Here is an 18,732-nt window from a genome sequence, read left to right as displayed (position 1 = left end):
AGACGACCGCATCCGAATAGCCCCATGCCTTCAGCCTACGCCTCTCAAAAGCTATGCCACTAGACAAAAGCATTCGACCCGGTCGAAACAAACGGGACCCTGATGTAGGAGGTCCGGCACATACGGGAACCGAATGGGATCCTCCAACGCCAGGTTCTGGAGATCCGCGAACCACGGCCGCCGGGGCCACTCGGGCGCGACGAGTACCACGGGCGCCGGATGAAGTTCTATGCGCCGTAGTGTCCGCCCAATGAGCGGCCATGGCGGAAAAACGTATAGAAGCACCTCCTTCGGCCAGGGTAATGCCAGGGCATCGACGCCTTCCGCCCCCGTTTCCCGGCGGCGAGCAAAGAACCGTGGAGCTTTGGCATTCTTGAATGTCGCCATCAAGTCTATCCCCGGTGTCCCCCACTGGGCACAAATGAGCTGAAACGCCGCGTCCGCAAGCTCCCACTCGCCGGGATCCAGGCGATTGCGACTGAGAAAATCCGCCTGAACGTTCTCTACTCCGGCAATGTGAGATGCCGCTAGACATTGCAGATACCGTTCGGCCCAGGCCATCAGCTGCCGAGCCTCGGCTGCCACAGGTCGACTCCTTGTTCCACCCTGTAGGTTTATGTAGGCCACTGTTGTCGCATTGTCCGACAGCACTCTGACCGACTTGCCCCGAACCAGCGGAAGAAAAGCCCAGAAGGCCAATCGCACTGCCCTGGTCTCCAACCGATTGATGGACCAAGACGCTTCCGTCGGGGACCACGTGCCCTGCACAGACTTTCGAAGACACACCGCGCCCCATCCATACAGGCTGGCATCCGTGGTGACGACTGTCCACGAGGGAACCGCCAATGAAATTCCCCGTGTCAAGTTGCCTGGACAAAGCCACCAAGCCATGCTGGAGCACGCCGACTGAGGCAAAGGTAAGGGGAGATGAAACTCTTCCGACACCGGACTCCAACGGGACAGTAATGCCCACTGTAAGGGTCACATATGAGCGAACGCCCAGGGAACCAATTCCCGCGTGGACGTCATAGACCCCACCATTTGCAAGTAGTCCCAGACAACTGGCTTGGTTTTGCTCAACAACCGCCTGGCTTGCTCCTGCAATTTGACCATACGCTCCCGCGTCAGATACACCATGCCTTTCCGAGTGTCGAACAAGGCTCCCAAAAACTCCAGAGACTGCGAGGGCTCCAGGTGACTCTTGGCCAGATTGATTACCCAGCCAAGCCTTTGCAACAAGCCGACCACTCGTTGGACCGCTAACTGACACAGGCGTTCGGACTTCGCCCGGATCAACCAATCGTCCAGATACGGGTGAACCAGAAACCCTTCCTTGCGAAGATGAGCAGCTACCACCACCATGATCTTGGTGAACGTCCGCGGAGCTGTCGCCAAACCGAACTGTAGTACTTGAAACTGGAAGTGCTGCCCTATCACGGTGAACCTGAGGTACCGTTGATGCTCCGCGCGGATCCAGAGACGCAAGAAATTCCCCTTGTCTCACAGAGGCGATGACCAACCGCAAGGTTTCCATCCGGAACCGGGGAACCCGCAGACACCTGTTGACGCCTTTGAGGTCTAGTATCGGCCGAAACGTGCCTTCTTTCTTTGGCACCAGAAAGTAAATGGAGTACCGACCGCTGCGAAGCTCGTGGGACGGCACCGGAACGATCGCGCCTAGCTCCCGTAAATGGCGAATCGTTTCTCGCAGCGCTCGCCGCTTTTCTGAAAACCCGCATGGCGACACCATGAAACACTGAAGGGGCCGCTGTGCAAAATCTAACGCGTAACTTATCACCTCCAGGACCCACTGATCCAAGGTGATTCTGGCCCACTCCCTGTAAAATCGCGCCAGCCTGCCGCAGATCGCCGGAACCAAGGAGTGGACCGGCATCACATCATTGGGAAGGCTTACTGACCGGCGCCCCCGTACCGGTCCCTGGCCTGCCAAAACAGCGCCCACAAAAGGACTGAGCGTACGACTACTGCCGGGAAGCATTGTGCCGAAACGAAGATTTATTTATTTTATTTAAGGATTTTTATATACCGCGGCTCGTTGGCAAACATCACCTCGGTTTACAATGAACATTAAGTTAGCAACAGGCTTTACAATCCAACATATTTAAGAAATGATACAATAGCTGATAACATTGAAATTATAATATAATAAAATAAACCAAACTAGAATTAGCTAGGGCGTATAGTGCTGGAGGATCAACTTAAAAGAACATTATTAACAGTACAGAAGTTTTCAAGGTCAATATTAATCATATTGCAGGTAAATAGGACACCATGGAGTGTTTAGCATAATTGAAAGTAACTGATTGGAATGGGAAGAAAGTATTATATAAATGTCATATAATAATTTAATCTGAAGAGAAAGGTTCACAAATTGTAGGCTTGTTTAAACAGGTATGTTTATAAATTCTGTTTAAATTTCTTGTGGCAGGGCTCCAAGCGCAGATCAGTGGGTAATTTGTTCCACATGTTAATACCAGCTATCGTAAATGTTCGTTCTCTTGTTGTGACATATTTTATCTGTTTAAGCGTCGGGGTATTTAGCTTAGCCAGGTGCATTTTTCTAATTGGTCTGTCCAAAGTATGGAATGTAAAGAATTCAGAAGACCAATGCATGTCTTGGTTATATAAGAGTAAGATGTTGACCCCGGGAGCTACGAGGTCTGCGACCTCCCCGAAAACGGAATCTCGACGCTGGGGCCCCCCTAGACCGCGGTCTATCCTCCGGCAAGCGATGTACCTTGTTCTCGCCTAACGACTCAATCAAATCTTCCAACTCCTTCCCGAATAGCAACTTTCCTTTAAATGGCAGCGACCCTAACTGCGCTTTAGACGACACGTCCGCCGCCCAATGGCGCAGCCATAGCAGCCGCCGCGCCGACACCGCAGACACCACAGCACGCGCCGAGGTGCGAAGCAAATCGTAAAAGGCATCAGCACTATAGGCAATCACCGCCTCCAAGCGACCTGCCTGTAGCGCCTCCTCCTGCGATAGAGCTTCATTTGCGGAGAGCTGCTGAGCCCACCAAAGCCCTGCCCGCAAGGAGAAATTGCTGCAGATAGCCGCTCGAACCCAGAGAGCAGAGACTTCGAAGATCTTCTTGAGCTGGACCTCCAGCTTGCGATCCTGTAAATCCTTAAGGGCCGTCCCACCCGTCACCGGGATGGTGGTCCTCTTCGTAACGGCCACCACCGCCGAATTTATTCTCGGGATCTTGAACAGCTCGAGCGCGTCCTCCGTGAGCGGATAAAGTTTATCCATGGCCTTGGCGACCTTCAACCCCAAATCTGGGGTGTCCCACTCCTTGAAGAGCAAACCAGACGCCGAAAAATGCAAGGGAAACGCCGATGGAGGCCCCCTAAGACCCAACACTACAGGGTCCGTGCACCCGAGACGGGACTCCTGCTGAGGTAACTCGATAGCCAACTCCCCCAGGATAGCCGGTATCAAAGGCGCCAACTCGTCCCGCCGAAACAAGCGCACTACTTTAGGGTCATCCCCATCCCCTGAATGGGAACCGCTCGGACCAACATTCCCCTGATCTCCGTCCCCTTCAATGCCCCTTGGCTGGGACGGCGGGTCCTGCTCATCCGGATCACCGGACTCCGACTCGGTATCCGGGTCCCCCCGAGGCGCCCCCAACCGGAGTGGCTGGGGGGCCCCCCCCCCGGGGGATCCGATACCGGAGCGGGCCCGGCCCGCTTTCTGGGTTCTGACCCCCGGTCCATTCCCTGCGGACCCCGCGCTCGCTTCCTGGCCAGGCGCCTTGCTTTGAATGCCTTGTGCATCACAAGCACAAACTCCAAATTAAAGGAATCCGAAGAGCTGTGATCCGGCTCCTCCTCCGGATCACTATTGTCATCTGGCCGCGGTGACTGGTCCCCCTCAGAGACCGACCGCTGAGGGGACAGCGCGGGAGGCTCCTCCTCACCGCCCCTCGCTACCGGGGGCGCCGAACTCCCGGGCCCCGCCGGAAACAAAATGGCGGATTTTCACCCCGCCGCCTTCAGCGAGCCCAAAATGGCGCCCGTTCCCGCGCTGCGCAGGGACGGGCCAGCCATCACCCCCGACGAACTCCCCGGAGCCGCGGATCGCGCCTGCCTAGCTCCCCGCGACATCTCTGGGGTAGCCGAGCCTCTTTCTCCCCCCGAGACACAGCCCGAACAAAGGCTGCGCCGGGCCACTCCGCAGGCCCTGCATACCGGCCGCCGCGGCATGCCTCCGAATCGCACAGCCCGCTGGAGCTAAGAGCGAACACCCTCGACTCCCTCCCCCCCCTCGCGATCGCAGCGCAACGCCCGCCAACAAAAGGGACAGGGGAGAGAAGAAGAAGAAATGACAACAACTAACAAAAACTCTTTTTTTTTTTTTTCTATTTTACCGTTCGCCACCGGCTCCGGGTCCACCTGGGGGGAGTGAACCGGGCTCCCCGGTGTCACCCCCAGGACAGGAGCAAGCAATCAATGCTGGCAAGGGCCCCCAGCCTACCTTCAGCGGCCTCAACCCCCAGGAGACCTGGGAGGAGGTACGGGCAGACCTGCAGGCACTCCACTGCAGTCTCAACCCCCTATTCACCTAGCTATCACTCACCAAATCCTAAACTTTCACCCTTCTATTCCTTTTTTTTTTTTTTTTTTTTTTTAAACTAGGCCTCAGCTCAGACTGTAGGTTTTGCACCCTCTCCACCTGCTAGGAGACAGAAGAAGACTGCCAGACTGTAGGTGGCACCAGCCTAGATAAGGCGGAGTTTGGTTTGTAAACTTCTGTCTCCATCTGCTAGAGGGAGGGCAAAACCCAGGAGTCTGGACTGATCCGGGTACGTACAGGGAAAAGCTGTTAATGTAGCTGAATTTAAAAAAGGTTTGGACAAGTTCCTGGAAGAAAAACCCATAAACCATTATTAAGATTAACTTTGGAGAATTAATAGCTTATTCCTGGGATAAGTAGAATGGAAACAATTTATTGACTTTTTTGTGATCCTGCCACATACTTTTGTCCTGGATTGGCCACTGTTGAAAATAGGATACTGGTCTAGATGAATCTTTAGTCTGACCTAGTATGGCAAATCTTATGTTCTTAAGTGTTCAACCTCATTTGGAATACTATGTACAATTCTGGAGACTGCACCTTCAAAAGGATATAAATTGGTTGCAGTGGGTCCAGAGGGTGGTTACTAAAACAGTCAGTAGTCTTTGTTCTAAAGCATATGGGGACAGACTTAAAGTTCTAAACATGTATACCCTTGAGGAAAGGCAAGATAGAGGAAATATGATAGAGTAGTGGATGCATGCAACAGCCTCCCAGTTGAAGTTGTGGGCACAAAAACAGTATTTGCATTCAAGAAGGCATGGGATAAACACAAGGAATCTCAGAGGGAATGATTGGAATAGTAATGCTGAATTAATTGAGCAGATGGGCAGGCTAGATAAGCCATACAGTCTTTTTCTGCAGTCATATTTCTAAGTTTCTAGGTGAACATACTTGTGAGCTGAAGCAGGCTGACAAACACTTTGGTCTTTTTGATAGTCAGAGAAAAGCAAAGGCTTCCCAGACTTCTGCAAAGAGAAACCGTGCAATCTGGAAATCCCTTGTAATGTGTGCAAAGATGGTATAGTTATTAACACATTGTAAGTAGAGGATGATTGTTCTGGATGCTTTGATCTATGAGCAGCGATGACCTCTGTCTGTATAATATTCAGTACTAATAAAAAAAACTGGAGTTGGGGGGTGGCAGAGGTGGTCCTTAATGAAGACCAAGATGACAATAAGAAACATGATGACCAGTTTTGGGGAAATAAATCCTTGCTTGATTCTGCTTCCAACAGCAAAAGGTTCTCTCTCAAAACCATTACAGAAAACAGTGATGGTTATTTACTTATAAAGATGCCTTCCTACTCAGATGTATTTTTTAGGGGTATCTGAATCTAATTTGCACCTTCCACAAGTTTTCATTATTGACCATGTCAAGCCTTGATTAAATTGATATAAATCATACACAAATCTTTAGTGCTGTTCCTTACATTTTTCTTGGATCTGCGGGGTTACAGAGGTTGGCTACATCATCCTTAGCACATTCTGCAGGGACATCAAGGGACTCAGAATCTCAAAACCTAGCTACATATGTACTATGTGCAACAAATTAGTACCACATGCAACTTGTTAACCGTTACTGATACTTAATACAGTCCTTAAAACCCCAGAGCAAATAATTTTCTTAAGGTGGCAGATTACAGGGCCGGGAATTACAGCTTTCCAATGTTAGCGTTCAGCAACTTCTTATGCACGTGTAACTGTGTGTGCGCGCGCCTTACCCCTGCAACCAACAGATACCGGCAGCAAACGTGAAGTTTGCGGGGCTTCAGCAAGGTGCTCCGCCCTCTCCTGGACTACCTCCCGCAGCCAGGGTGTGAACACATAGCTCCACTCCACGCCTCAGTTCCTCTTTCCTTCCCTCCCCTGCTCCCAAGGTTCCCGCTATCCCTACCTCACCGGCAGGCCACCGGCCTCTGCCGCCGCCATCCTTGCACCCCTCTCATGTGACCCACCTCACGTGACAAGGGTTGACAAATAGGCTGGGGACGCGTCAGGACTTTCTCCTTATCACATGAGTGGAAACAAGATGGAGTTTATCAGAGACAGTAAGGCAAAGTCGTGAATCTGTGTCTGCCTTCGGGAGATGATGGTTTCCAAACTGGTGCTGCTGGAGGCGCTGGTAGTATTCGCTGTCGTCTTGTCTGTGCACGGCGTGGTGTGGGACCGCTTCTCCTGGTGCGTGCTGGCACTCGCCATTCAAGCCTTCTATGTGCAGTATAAGTGGGACCGGCTGCTGCAAGCTGGGGCTGCCGTCTTCCAATTCCGGACAGCAGCCGGCAGTGGCCTCTTGCCAGCGAGTGTGGTCATGCCGCTGCTGGGTGTTGTGCTGAAGGAGAGGTGTAGGACGGCCGGTTGCCTAAGCTTGGAACGGTTCGGTGTGCTGCTGTCGGCCACGGGCATGGCTCTGGCGTTCTTCCTGTCCCTCTTAGCGCTGGGTCTTACCAGGCCTGTCCCAACAAACACGTGCATTCTGTCTGGGCTAGCTGGTAGCGCCATCGTTTATATCATGAAGCATTCGCTGTTGGTTTCGGAAGTGATAGAAGTCCTGGAAGTACTTCTCATATTTGTCTACCTCAGTATGATTGTACTCTACTTGTTGCCTCGCTGTTTCACCCCTGGAGAGGCTTTGCTAGTGCTGGGGGGCATCAGTTTTGTCCTTAACCAACTCATTAAACGCTCATTGAATGCAGTGGAGGACCAAGGCGAGCCCGTAGACTGTTTACTGATGGTGGCTGTAGTTGCCGTGGTCCTCCTGGGAATGTTCTTTGCTGCTCTTTTTTTCTTTATAGATTCGAGGACCTGGACTTCTTCCGTGTTTTTCTACATGATGACAGCAGTGCTTGGGCTGGGGATCTTTATGCCTTGGCTGCATTCTCTGATTCGGAAGCATCCACTCCTGTGGCTGACACGTTTTCTGTTTCAGACTCAAACTAGACTTTACCTCCTTGTGTACTGGACCTTGCTAGCTGCCATTGCATGTGCTGTTGTTTTCTACCAGAATGCTAGGCAGTCGGCAGAATCTAACCAATCCTCAACGATGATCAGGAAGTACTTTCATGTTATTGTGGTGGCTACCTATATCCCAGGGCTAATATACGACCAGCAACTCTTGTATGTGGCTTCTGTGGTGTGTTTGGCAGTGTTTCTCTTTTTAGAGTATGTTCGGTATTTCCACATCCAGCCACTGGGACAGACCTTGCAGCACATGTTGGTACTGTTTCTGGATGAGCGTGACTCTGGCCCTCTCATATTGACTCACATTTACCTTCTCTTGGGTATGTCGTCATCAGTGTGGCTCTTTCCTAGGTCCTGTGACTCCAGCAAAATCCTGTCCGGAACGGGAGCATTTGCTCCATATTCAGGGGTGCTTGCAGTGGGTGTAGGAGACAGTGTTGCCTCGGTCTGTGGCAGCACCCTGGGAGAAATCAGGTGGCCAGGAACAAAAAAAACATTGGAAGGAACCATGCTGTCAATTTTTGCACAAGTTATCTTTGTGACTCTGATCCTGATCTTTGATAGCAGTGTGAAACTGAATGCTGGCTATACCTGGTTACTGGCATCCATCACATTAGTGTCTCTCTTGGAAGCGTACACCACTCAAATAGACAACCTGCTCTTACCAATCTACCTGCATATATTGCTGATGGCCTAAGTACTCAGGTCATCAGCAGTAACTGCCTTGCCTGTTCACAACACTTCACAAATTAGTACTTGATGCAACAGAGCTGTTTATTTTATTTATTTAGCATTTGTTTATATACCGAGGTACAGCTGACAATGCCTTCACTCCGGTTTACATTATAACGAACCAGTTACATTTGAATTAATAACATTAAAACAGAGATTGAAACAGAACATTAACTTAATAACAGTTAATAAGTACATTGAACATTAGATAAGAATGAATGCAACGCTTGAGGTTGACGGTTGAAGCCGTTAATGAGAAGGAAGGTTTCTGCAAGTCGGGGCGAGTGTCAGAGGGATTGCTGGAATAATAATAATAGTTTACTGAAGAATGTGAAATAAGTGCAGCCTTGAGCCAGGTTAAAAATGGATACCGGTCTAGTAATATTATAAAAATAAGTAATAGTAGTAATTCTTGTAGATCTAACATTATACAAGTAGATACATTGCATAGGTCTCACTCTTGAAAGTGTATGGAACACCTGACACTGTGAGGATGGTGGCCTAGCAGTTTGAAAGGTGTTTCTTTATAGGGCAGGGAACAGGGGTAGAGGTGTGAGAGGCAGTTAACAATAGTGCTTACTATTGTTCCATTAGGAACTGTTTCAGAACAGACATGAGAGGAAGACTGGTTGAAGGAAGCTGTTGGGCCCTCAACTCAAGCAGCTCCATTTGACTCCCAATGTTTGGTGTTTTTGCTCTGTAGTAGCACCAGTTAAACCTACTACCGCTGCAACAATAATCCCAAGCAGCACTATGGTGATAGGTTATATTGCTGGAAGTGCCTCAAGCCATCTTGCAGTCAACTGCTTTTTGATGACTAGCAACTGAGTATTTTATCTGTGAGACTAGTTGGCATAGAGGCCAAGGTGACAGTCACCTGAAGTGGACTTTCTCTGTATTTATCATTGCTAGCCTTTTGAGTTCTGGTGCTATGAATCTCATATTATAATACTTTATAGGAAAAGAAAAAAGTTAACACATTAGGTAGGTCTGTCCTCTGTGCGAATATTCCATTATGCACATGCCACTGTGTAAGCTAGTCATCTGCCCTAATGTTCCACTATGTCCTGCAGAAGGAGAGGAGGCTTGGCATTGTTCTTTGCAAAATCTCATTTTATTTGGCATTAAGTTAGAGGAAAATTCATCACATCGTACTGCATTCAGAAAATTACTTTTCATGTTTTTCATTTATTTTTTTTATTTGAGGGGAAAAGTTTAAATCCTGCTATCTTGATAAAATCTACAAGCTGTAATGAGAGCTGGCTCTAGGCCCTGAACGTCTGCACAGGGTCTCTAAGTGATTCTCTGCCCCTTCTGGCAGCTTTTCCTGTTGGCAGGGACTTGCTGTGCAATCACCCTCTTAACTACACTGAAAATGTTTCCTGAATATTTAGTAGGGTAGAGTTTTTATGCTATAATCTCTCAACCCTTATTTTTTGTTTCCTTGTCTCTGATTCAAGGTTTATAAAATGAAAACAGTTTTTTTTTGTGTCGGACAATAGCACATTCATGAATGTCCAATGGACCCAGTTTGGCAGCCCTGTAATTGCAGGGAGCCCAAAATCATTAAACGCTCCCTATTTATGCAACTGTCCTCTTCCCTACTTAACTAAGTAAACTGGATGAAATAATTCTCAAGTCAGTGTTATACAGATTTATCTTTTACCTAAGCAATTTAAAAGGAGAGCAGGAATCTGTTCAGTCTGGACAAGTAGAATAAACAAACAATTCATGCCACCTTGGGAACAGGAAAGCATCGGAGCACTACAGTGGAGGAAGAAGCAAGATGAAAAAGGCAGTGGAGACGGTGGCCAGTTTACCCAAGTGTCTCCATTACTAGGAGCAGGGGCAGAGGCAGTGGGAAGGAGATTAGCAAAGTGTCCTGTCACTGAGCAAGGTCACAACGAGCAGTGCCAATATGGAATAAATTACCCCTAAGTATCTCGGTTACTGGGAGACATCACAAAGAGCAGTGCCAATGTAGAGGAGGCTACCCAAGAATCCCTGTCACTGGGAAATGGCACATTCTTTCAGTGAACAGGACAACAGCTTAGGTGAAAATATGGACACTCATCTCCACAAAACTAGGTCACATTGGGAAAAGGAATAGATCTATAGTGCAACTTCAGCTGATTTTTATTTTTAAAATTGTTATACTTTTACAATATTGTTGTAAAAAGATTAGTCATTGACATTAAACATTTATACAATTCCAACAAAACAAAGGAAAATTAGTTCTTACCTGTTAATTTTTATTCCTGTAGTACCAAAGATTAGTCCAGCCTCCTGGGTTTTGCCTCCTTGCCACCAACTAGAGGCAGAAAGTTTCACAGACTGTACAAAACCCAGTGTGCCATGTGCAGTCCTTCAGTATTGACCTGTACCCAAGTCAAGCTGACACCAACAACCATAAATTTCTAAGCAAACTTCCTCCCCTCCAATGAGCTGGAAGAAGGTGAAGTTGCCCCAAAAAGACAATGGAAAACCCATTCCCAAATTTAAGATACGCAATAAGCATTGAAAACCTTCAACAACTGTGCACTATATACAAAGAAACAGTATGAGTGGCAGACTCTTTTCTCTCCCCCCCCCCCCCCTGTAAATGGGTGGGTCTTTGGACTGATCTGTGATACTACAGGAAAGAAAATTAGCAGGTAAGAACCAATTTTTCTTTCCCTGTATGTCCCCAGATCAGTCCTGACTCCTGGGATGTACCTAAGTTCTCCTTAACTCTGGTGGGACCCAGAAAGTTAAAGGAAGCACATAGAAGCAGGAGCCCAACAGCCGAGGGGATGTAGTAGTCAAATCGCTTTGAGCATTTAAACAGTGCTGACACAAAGGGAGAGAGAGTGAGGACTGAATTGCTCTCAGATGGCAAGCCTCACAGAGATAGCAAGGTGCTTGAGAACCTGTTCGTCCCTGGCACCTAGCTCTTGTGAACCGCGGCTCCAGAAGGTCTCCTGTGTGCACACCAATGCCCCACCAGGACCTCACAACCCCCTGGGAGGATCCAGAAATTCTTTTTCTCTCCTTCCAGACTGCAGGTTTTACGCCATCTGTCATCTGCTGGAGCCAGAAAAATACTGAGGGACTATAAGTGGTACACAAGATTGTATACAGTGTTAGTGAAACTTTCTCTGTCTCTATCTGCTGGCAAGGAAGGCATAACCCAAGAGTCTGGTCTGATCTGGGTATGTACAAGGAACATCCAATGTTCCAGAAATATAATTCAAATTTATACATCACTTTTAGATCATGATCAGTTTTCCACCTCAGAGAATGCTTCATTAAACAAAAAAGCTTTTAGTCCCTTACAAAACTTTAAAGCAATAATCTCTACCCTAAGAAACTATGCCACATAACTGGACCAACAGCCAAAAAGGCCTTAGATTGTTTCTGAATCAAAGAATGCAGATGGCTCAATCTTCTTTTGATCAGTCAATCACAAAGCCCTAGCAGGACGATATAGTGTAGGGATTCGTTTTATACAAAATAGATAATGGCAATGAAATTGTCTATTTTGTCTCGTTTCGGGAGCACCACAAAATGAAAAAAAAGATGAAATTTCGTAAAATTAGTATTTTGAGATAATGTGCACCAACATCCAGTTAGTGTGCACTAAGTCTGAAATTAAGGAAACACAAAATAAACATCCCCAAACCATTGTAAAAATGAAATTAAACAGATAACAACCTGAAATGAAAATGACACAAAAAAGAAAATCGGTGCACATCCCTTATATAGTTCACAAACATTTCTGAAGCATTCAGGGCCTCCTGCAAAGACCAACATCATCATTAAAAGCAATTGGAAGCCAGTGGAGCCACAGAACGTCAAACACAACTCTGCTTCATGTATACAGAAGTGGAAATGGCAGTTCAGGAGTTGGTTGAAGCCTGAAAGAAAAGGAAAATAGTAAAAAAAAACCAGATCTCTCTACCCTATCTGCCTACAGCACAGGGTTGCTAGGGACATAATCACTAACAGGACCAATAAAATCACCTCTATTCCACCCTGTCCCACAGCTAGGAATGCAGTCACATTGATGGGGTTCAAATGCTGAGAACACCAGGGATCCACCCTATACCATCCTGCCCCATATCTAGAGGGACACCGTCACAGACTGTGTGTGTAATTTCTGAGAACTGGATGGGGGGGGGGGGTATTTGGTTACTAAACAGTAACAGTAGTGCTATAATTTCCTAAGAGATACGTTCCTGTCAGTTTCCTCCTATTTTTCCAAAGGATTTACTTCGAAGAGCAGGGATGAAACTTAATTCTACAGCTCAGTTACCTATACCAGTTCTCAGGCACCCATACTATGTCTTAGAGCACTCCCAATCCCAGCTGTCGAGCTCTGGAGTGCTCCCTTACCAGTTATCTGGGCTCCATTGTGTGCTTTGGGATTCCATGACATGGAAGGAGTAGGCATGGCGAGACTTCTCTGAACTATTTAGCTCACTCTTATGGACAACTTCTCCATGGATGAGCACAAGTCCTCCTATTGAAGCAAAAAAATTAGTGGGTTTTTTTTCCTTCCAAACTATTTTTTAAAATATTAAATGTTTGACCAAAGAACCATTGCTGCTACTACTACAACAAAAAAGGTACAGATTCCTGTTTTAGGTATTTATTTATAAGATTACTAGCCCACCAATCCAGAGCTCTCAGTAGGTTACAATATACATATACAGTATTAAAAGAAACATAACTCAATACAATACTGAGATGTAACATTTTGACAAGGTAAAAACATATGTACAAGGTACAGAGGCTTATTCTCAACCACATGTAACACAGTAGTCCAGCATGAAAGTGGCCAAAAGGGTAAATTAGACTGAAAATGCAGAAGAAAACTGATACAATTTCAGAAGTTTTCTGAAGCACAATCTGTTAATTTCTGCCTTAAGGATATCTGGAAGTTCGTTCCATAGTTGATAGCCTGCAACACTAAATATATGGTCATGACAGTGGGCTAACAATCTTTATAAAATCAGGGACAAATAGCAGAACCTTTGATTATGGATCAAAAGGAACAGGTGGTTTTGACCTGGCAGTTTCCTCTTACTTCTTTGGACTTTCAGCCCAACTGGTATCAGTTTTAGTGCAGGGGTGACCAACTACAGTCATCAAGAGCCACAAATGGGCTGGGTTTTCAGGACATCAATAATGAATATGCATGAGAGATTTGTGTATAATGAAGGCAGTACATGCACAAAAGGTGGGACTCTCACTGGAAAGAAGGCTCTAGAACAAGGAGTTATGGGATGAAAGTAAAAGGGGGTAGATGCATGGCAGCCTCCCTGTGGAGATGAGAACAGTATCTGAATTCAAGAAAGTATGAGATAAGCATAGAGTATCTCTGAGGGAATAGTACAAATTGTAAAGTTGAGTAGTCTGTCTTAAGAGGCAGACTAGTTAGGTAGTATGGTCTTTTTCTGCCATTATGTTTCTATCTCATACATAATCATTTTGGATATCATGAAAAAGTAGACCTGTGTGTGGCTCTTGAAAACCAGAGTTCATCACCCTTGCTCTAGTGGTGAGCCAAAACACCCAGAGTGTTTTCCAATTTTTAACCTTCTCTCTCCTCTCTAACCCACTCATTGCTGAAACAGACTTCAAACCAGGTATCATAGACCCTGACTTCCTCAGAATGCAACACCCTGAGTCTTGCTACATGGTGTTACTGCAGTGCGATGGCTGGGACTCCTTCCACCCCCACCATCACACACACTATATGGCCCAGGAAACAGAAGATATAGATATTTGTTATAGGATCACACACATTGGAGGAAATCCCACCATACATGAGCATATGGAAGGATGCAGGTGAACATGCATGAGGGGGAGAAGGTACATGAGCAGGCGTGTGCATATACACATGTGGGCATGTTTGTGCATACATTAGTGTGGATGGGATGTGGATAAGCAGGCATGAATATACAGTATGTATGAACATGTGGTAGAGGGATTAACGGTATACACTTGTGTAGGTGCATGCGATCATGGGCAGTGTGAACATGCTAGTTTCTATTTGGCACTAAGAAAGAATTACTGGTGGATGTAGGTAAGTTCCCAGAATATTGATTAGATGACAATGTGTGCACATAAAGGGGGGGGGGGGGGTTGAACATGCTGATATGGGTTTTGTATTGATAAAGACAGGATCACTGATGGGTGTATGCATGTTCCCAGAGGATTGTGATTGTATGACTGTGTGTACACATGGGTGAGGGCTGAAGATGCAGTTCTGGGTTTGGCACTGACAAAATAGGCTTATTTATTTGATATACTACACTTCCATTAACAAAACCATCAGAGCAGTTATACATTTAAAATATAATTTAAAAAAAAAAGGTAAAATACAAATATAATATAATTCAATACAATAAAAACAAGCAATAAAAATAATCCTTGTTAAATGCTTGATTAAATAGTCAAGCCTTCAATGTTTTGCAGAATTTCATATAGTAGTTCGAAATGAGAAAGGTAACATGTTCCACAGATAAGGAATTGCATATGAATAGGCTGATCTTTGAATGTGTTCCAACCTTATCTAACAGGCCAATACAGTAAAGCACGGCCATGGTTGCGTGGTTTTTAACCCCTTTGGACGCACGTTTTGAGTGCATAAGATGGATGCGCAATTCAGTATCAGCTTTTACGCGTCCTTAGCGCTTGCCGAAAAAGATGCGTATCCATTTCCACCCGCCGCATGTATATGGTATGTTAATGATCGGATTACCTATTCTCCCCCCCCCCCCCCCCGATACAGTAACGCGCGCCCAAATTATCGTGTCTTTAACAGGTTATTCACCGCGTCTTTAACCTCTATATTTACCGCCTACCCTGACCCTTGCGTTAGTGTGGTGTTCAATCAGCTTCGGACCGGACAGCGTCATGGACAACATTTATATATTGGCTCTGGCGCACTTTTTCATTCGGTTGAGAAGCAGAATAAGAAATGCTCGGCAAGCGAATTCTAGAAGGCAGATTGGAGAGGCCAGCAAGGAGAACCCTTCAGCAAGACTGGAAGAGGTATGTGTTCAACGGTACCATCCATCTCTGGGCGTCTCTGAGGCTCCGGGGGTCCAGCGGAGACATGGACGCCTGTACGGACGCCGGAGAGATGGGAGCCGCGCCAGGCCTTCCTCCGGCGTCAACTAGGCGTCCTGGGTCTCGGGGGGGGGGGGGGGGCAGCAGACGCCTATACGGACGCCTTCCTCAGGCGTCTAGAATTAGGCATCCTTGAGGCTCCTGATTGTAGTAAAAGCTTAAATAAGAATACATAGCTCATTTAAGAATAGTAAAAGCTTAAATAAGAACGCATAGCTCATTTAAGAATACAAACTTGAGAATCCACAGTGTTGCATATCCATGTATGTACTGGGAAACTTTTTCTATATGTCCTGCTAATAAAGCCATGTACACCTGAGAATCCACAGTGTTTGCATATCCACAGCGGCCTTGGACATTGGAAGGCAGTGGGGCCTCCGATCATGGACACCCGGATAGAGGCGGGAACGTCCATGAACGGAAGCCCCGACCTTGGAAGTCTGGCTGGGCACGGCCATGGATGTTGGAAGGCAGCGTTCCCCTCTTTCCGGGCGTCCATGCTCGGAGGCCCCGACCTGGACAGACGCCCGGACAGTCATCCTTGCACGTCCTTAAGCGCCCGGACGTGGAAGGTTGGGAGTGGCCTCCGAACAAGGATGTCCGGATGCTCAGGGCAGCGGCCCCGGTGTCCATGTGGGGTCGGTAGAAAAGAACCATCCGCTTACCTGGTGGAATGACATTTGAAACGACAGGTATGGCGCCAGCACACCCTGGATGCTGTATAGGCACTGTATACTGCTCTATACAGTAAAATGGATTGCGAATGCCTACCGCTTCATAGGCACGCTTTGGACGCTCGTTTGCCGCCACTTGGATTTGCGTCTAATTTGAATACTGAATCGAGCAGCTTGTGAACCAAAATGTGTGTGCGTCAAACGCGCGGGTGCCCGGCACTGCCGCACTTTTTTTTTACGCGTCCTTACTGTATCAGCCTGTTAATGAGGGGACAGTTTAATAATTCTTACTGAGACTATCTCAATACTCAAAAAAATGTGTAGGAGGTATAAATTAGATATTGTGGGAAATCAGTATGTAAACTCTATAAACTAAAGATAAAAGTTTAAGCTTGATTCTGGTAATCACTGGTTATCAGTGAAGCCTATAGAAAATAGGATGTACCAGAGTCAAATCTTTTTGCCCAAAAAAACAGTTTTGCAGCAGTATTTTCTACCCACTAAAGACACCTGAGCAATTTTTTGGTACATTCCAAGTACAAGATGTTACAGTAATCTAACTGACTCAATATTAATGGGTAAACTATGGTTTCTAAGTCATTTCTATCAAAGTAAAATCTGGTTTGATGAAGGAACCTTAAGAAGAAAAGATTGTTCTAATAAAGCAAATAGAATGTTAGGAATGATCTGAAAAGGAATGGCGAATAAAATGGAAAATATCATATTGCCTCCGCATTGATTCATGTTGCAAATGCACCTTGAGTACTATGTAATTTTGGTTGTCCCATCTCAAAAAAGGTACAGTGGAACTAGAAAAGGTACAGAAGAGGGCAACAAAAATGATAAAGGGAATAGAACAGCTCCCCAGATTAGAACTTCTCAGCTTGGAAAAGAGAAGGATGAGAGCAGGCCTCCAGTCTCCCATGATTCCATGGCCAGGGTAAGGGCTGCAAAATTCAGTCCTTGCTGCAGAATTGGCCAATCCTGGCCAAATTACTGCTGGAGACCAGCGACAGAAAAGAAGCATTGATGGCAGTAGGACAGTACATTGCCCTTTTCTTTCCCCAGAAGAGAAACCTTGGTGGCAATGAGATGGCATAATCTTTCTTCTGCCTCCGCTTCCCCCCCCCCCCCCCCATATGAAACAGGAGGAAGACAGAAGTGCCTTGGGCGTATCCTCTTCCCCTGTGAATTCTTGAATAGTGTGTATTCAACCATATGGTTCAAAGTGTGATGCTCTAGCACTTGGGCAAGGGAGGGGGCAGAGGTAGGGGAGGACACAACTGAGGCGCTGCAAGGCTGTGATCTATCTCCTGTTTCACATCAGGAGAGGGTGAATGAGGGGACTTGAGTAATCAGGAAGGGCCTGAACCAGGGATCATGGGAGAGGGTGGTGAACCAGATGAGAGAGGGGTTTATGTTGGGGGAGGGGGAGGGGGTGGGCAGGTAGTAAACCAGGGTGACTGTGGCATTTATGGGATAGGGGAGAAAGTGAGGGGATGATGGGGAAGGGAGGTGAAAAAGGGAGAGTCAGGGAATTGAAGGGGGGGATAAGGGAAAAAGGGAGTGGTGGGGTTGTGACTTCCCAATCCCCCCCTCCTCTTCCCTCCATCCCCAATACTTCCTTTCTTCACATTATCCCATTTCTCTCTAGTTCCCTTTCCTTATTCTACCTGAATCACATCTCTCTACTCCTGCCTAATATTCCTTCTTCATTTCTCTCCTCTGCGATCTCCTCTCTTCCCATTGCAGATCATTTCATCCTCAATCACAAAGATCCCTTTTCCTCTAATAAAGAACCAAATAAACTTAACACACAAATGTCAGAAAATGAAAATTTTGTATAAAGTAAAAAGAATGCATTATTTAAATGGTAAAAATATGCAAAATTATACAAATTTGTCACATAATTGCTACAGAATTTTGAAAAATCTACCACAGAATTTGCCAACGCTTGCCTCAGAATCTTGAAAAATCTGCTTCAGGAAACTGGAGGCTCTGGCCAAGAGAGGAGGCATGATAGTTTATAAAATCATGAATGTGTTGGAACAGGTAAAGGACTATCATTTACCTACTCAAAAAAAAAATACTAAAACAAGGAGACACTCCATGAAACTAACAGCTAGCAGATTTAAAACAAATTGTAGAAAGTACTTGTTTTACTCTATGCATAATCAAGCTGTGGAATATGTTGCCAGAGGACTTTGTCAAGGCAACTAGCGGTTTGGACAAGTCGCTGGAGGAAAAGTCCATAAAACATTATTAGCCAGGTAGACTAAAAAAAAGCAATTGATATCTCTGTGAGTGTGTAAAGCAAGTTTGATGACTGTAAACTGTGTTCCCTGTACGTACCAGGATCAGTCCAGACTGCTGGGTTATGCCTCCCAGCAGATGGAGTCAGAGAAAAACTGAAAAGGCACCTCCCATATACCCTGGTGTGCCACCTGTGATCCCTCAGTATTTCTCTGACTGCAGCAGATTGAGAGAGCATAACCTGCGGTCCTGATCATCTCTAAATTGGGAGGGTTCCTCTGACAGGTTTGGTTTAAATTTATGGGGAATCCTCTGACTAGATCAATTCCTTAAAAAAAAAAAGGGCATAGGCAGGGCATTGCCCTCTAGCCTTTTTCCCAGAGTAAC

At 46.4% G+C, this 18,732-nt stretch overlaps 3 protein-coding genes across 9 annotated transcripts in view; 1 reads left to right on the top strand and 2 right to left on the bottom strand.

The window, feature by feature from the left end:
* NUP188 (nucleoporin 188) overlaps positions 1–6,607 on the bottom strand; it is a 370,052-nt gene extending 363,445 nt beyond the window's left edge. For 4 of the 6 annotated variants that reach the window (XM_029612589.1, XM_029612591.1, XM_029612590.1 and 1 more), the window contains exon 1: positions 6,509–6,568. In XM_029612589.1, the coding sequence (XP_029468449.1) occupies positions 6,509–6,555 (47 nt within the window). In that variant the 5' untranslated portion in view covers positions 6,556–6,568. Of the gene's footprint in view, positions 1–6,039; positions 6,095–6,503 lie in introns of those variants that run through there. The other 2 variants (XM_029612592.1, XM_029612593.1) reach the window with 2 other exon arrangements.
* DOLK (dolichol kinase) lies at positions 6,605–10,318 on the top strand. The gene has a single exon (XM_029612595.1). The coding sequence runs from the start codon at positions 6,696–6,698 to the stop codon at positions 8,262–8,264; it is 1,569 nt and encodes a 522-aa protein (XP_029468455.1). The 5' UTR covers positions 6,605–6,695; the 3' UTR covers positions 8,265–10,318.
* A 99-nt stretch (positions 10,319–10,417) lies between these two features.
* PHYHD1 (phytanoyl-CoA dioxygenase domain containing 1) overlaps positions 10,418–18,732 on the bottom strand; it is a 53,001-nt gene continuing 44,686 nt past the window's right edge. For both annotated transcript variants that reach the window (XM_029612596.1, XM_029612597.1), the window contains exons 10-11: positions 12,674–12,800; positions 10,418–12,195 (exon numbers count right to left, since the gene is read on the bottom strand). In XM_029612596.1, coding sequence (XP_029468456.1) covers positions 12,150–12,195; positions 12,674–12,800 — 173 coding nt within the window. In that variant the 3' untranslated portion in view covers positions 10,418–12,149. The remainder of the gene's footprint in view (positions 12,196–12,673; positions 12,801–18,732) is intronic.

The sequence above is a fragment of the Rhinatrema bivittatum genome, chromosome 8 (genome assembly GCF_901001135.1).
Source record: "Rhinatrema bivittatum chromosome 8, aRhiBiv1.1, whole genome shotgun sequence".
Classification (NCBI taxonomy): domain Eukaryota; kingdom Metazoa; phylum Chordata; class Amphibia; order Gymnophiona; family Rhinatrematidae; genus Rhinatrema; species Rhinatrema bivittatum.
The sequence above is the reverse complement of the archived record's forward strand: the minus strand, read 5'-3'. Positions and strand labels throughout refer to the sequence as shown.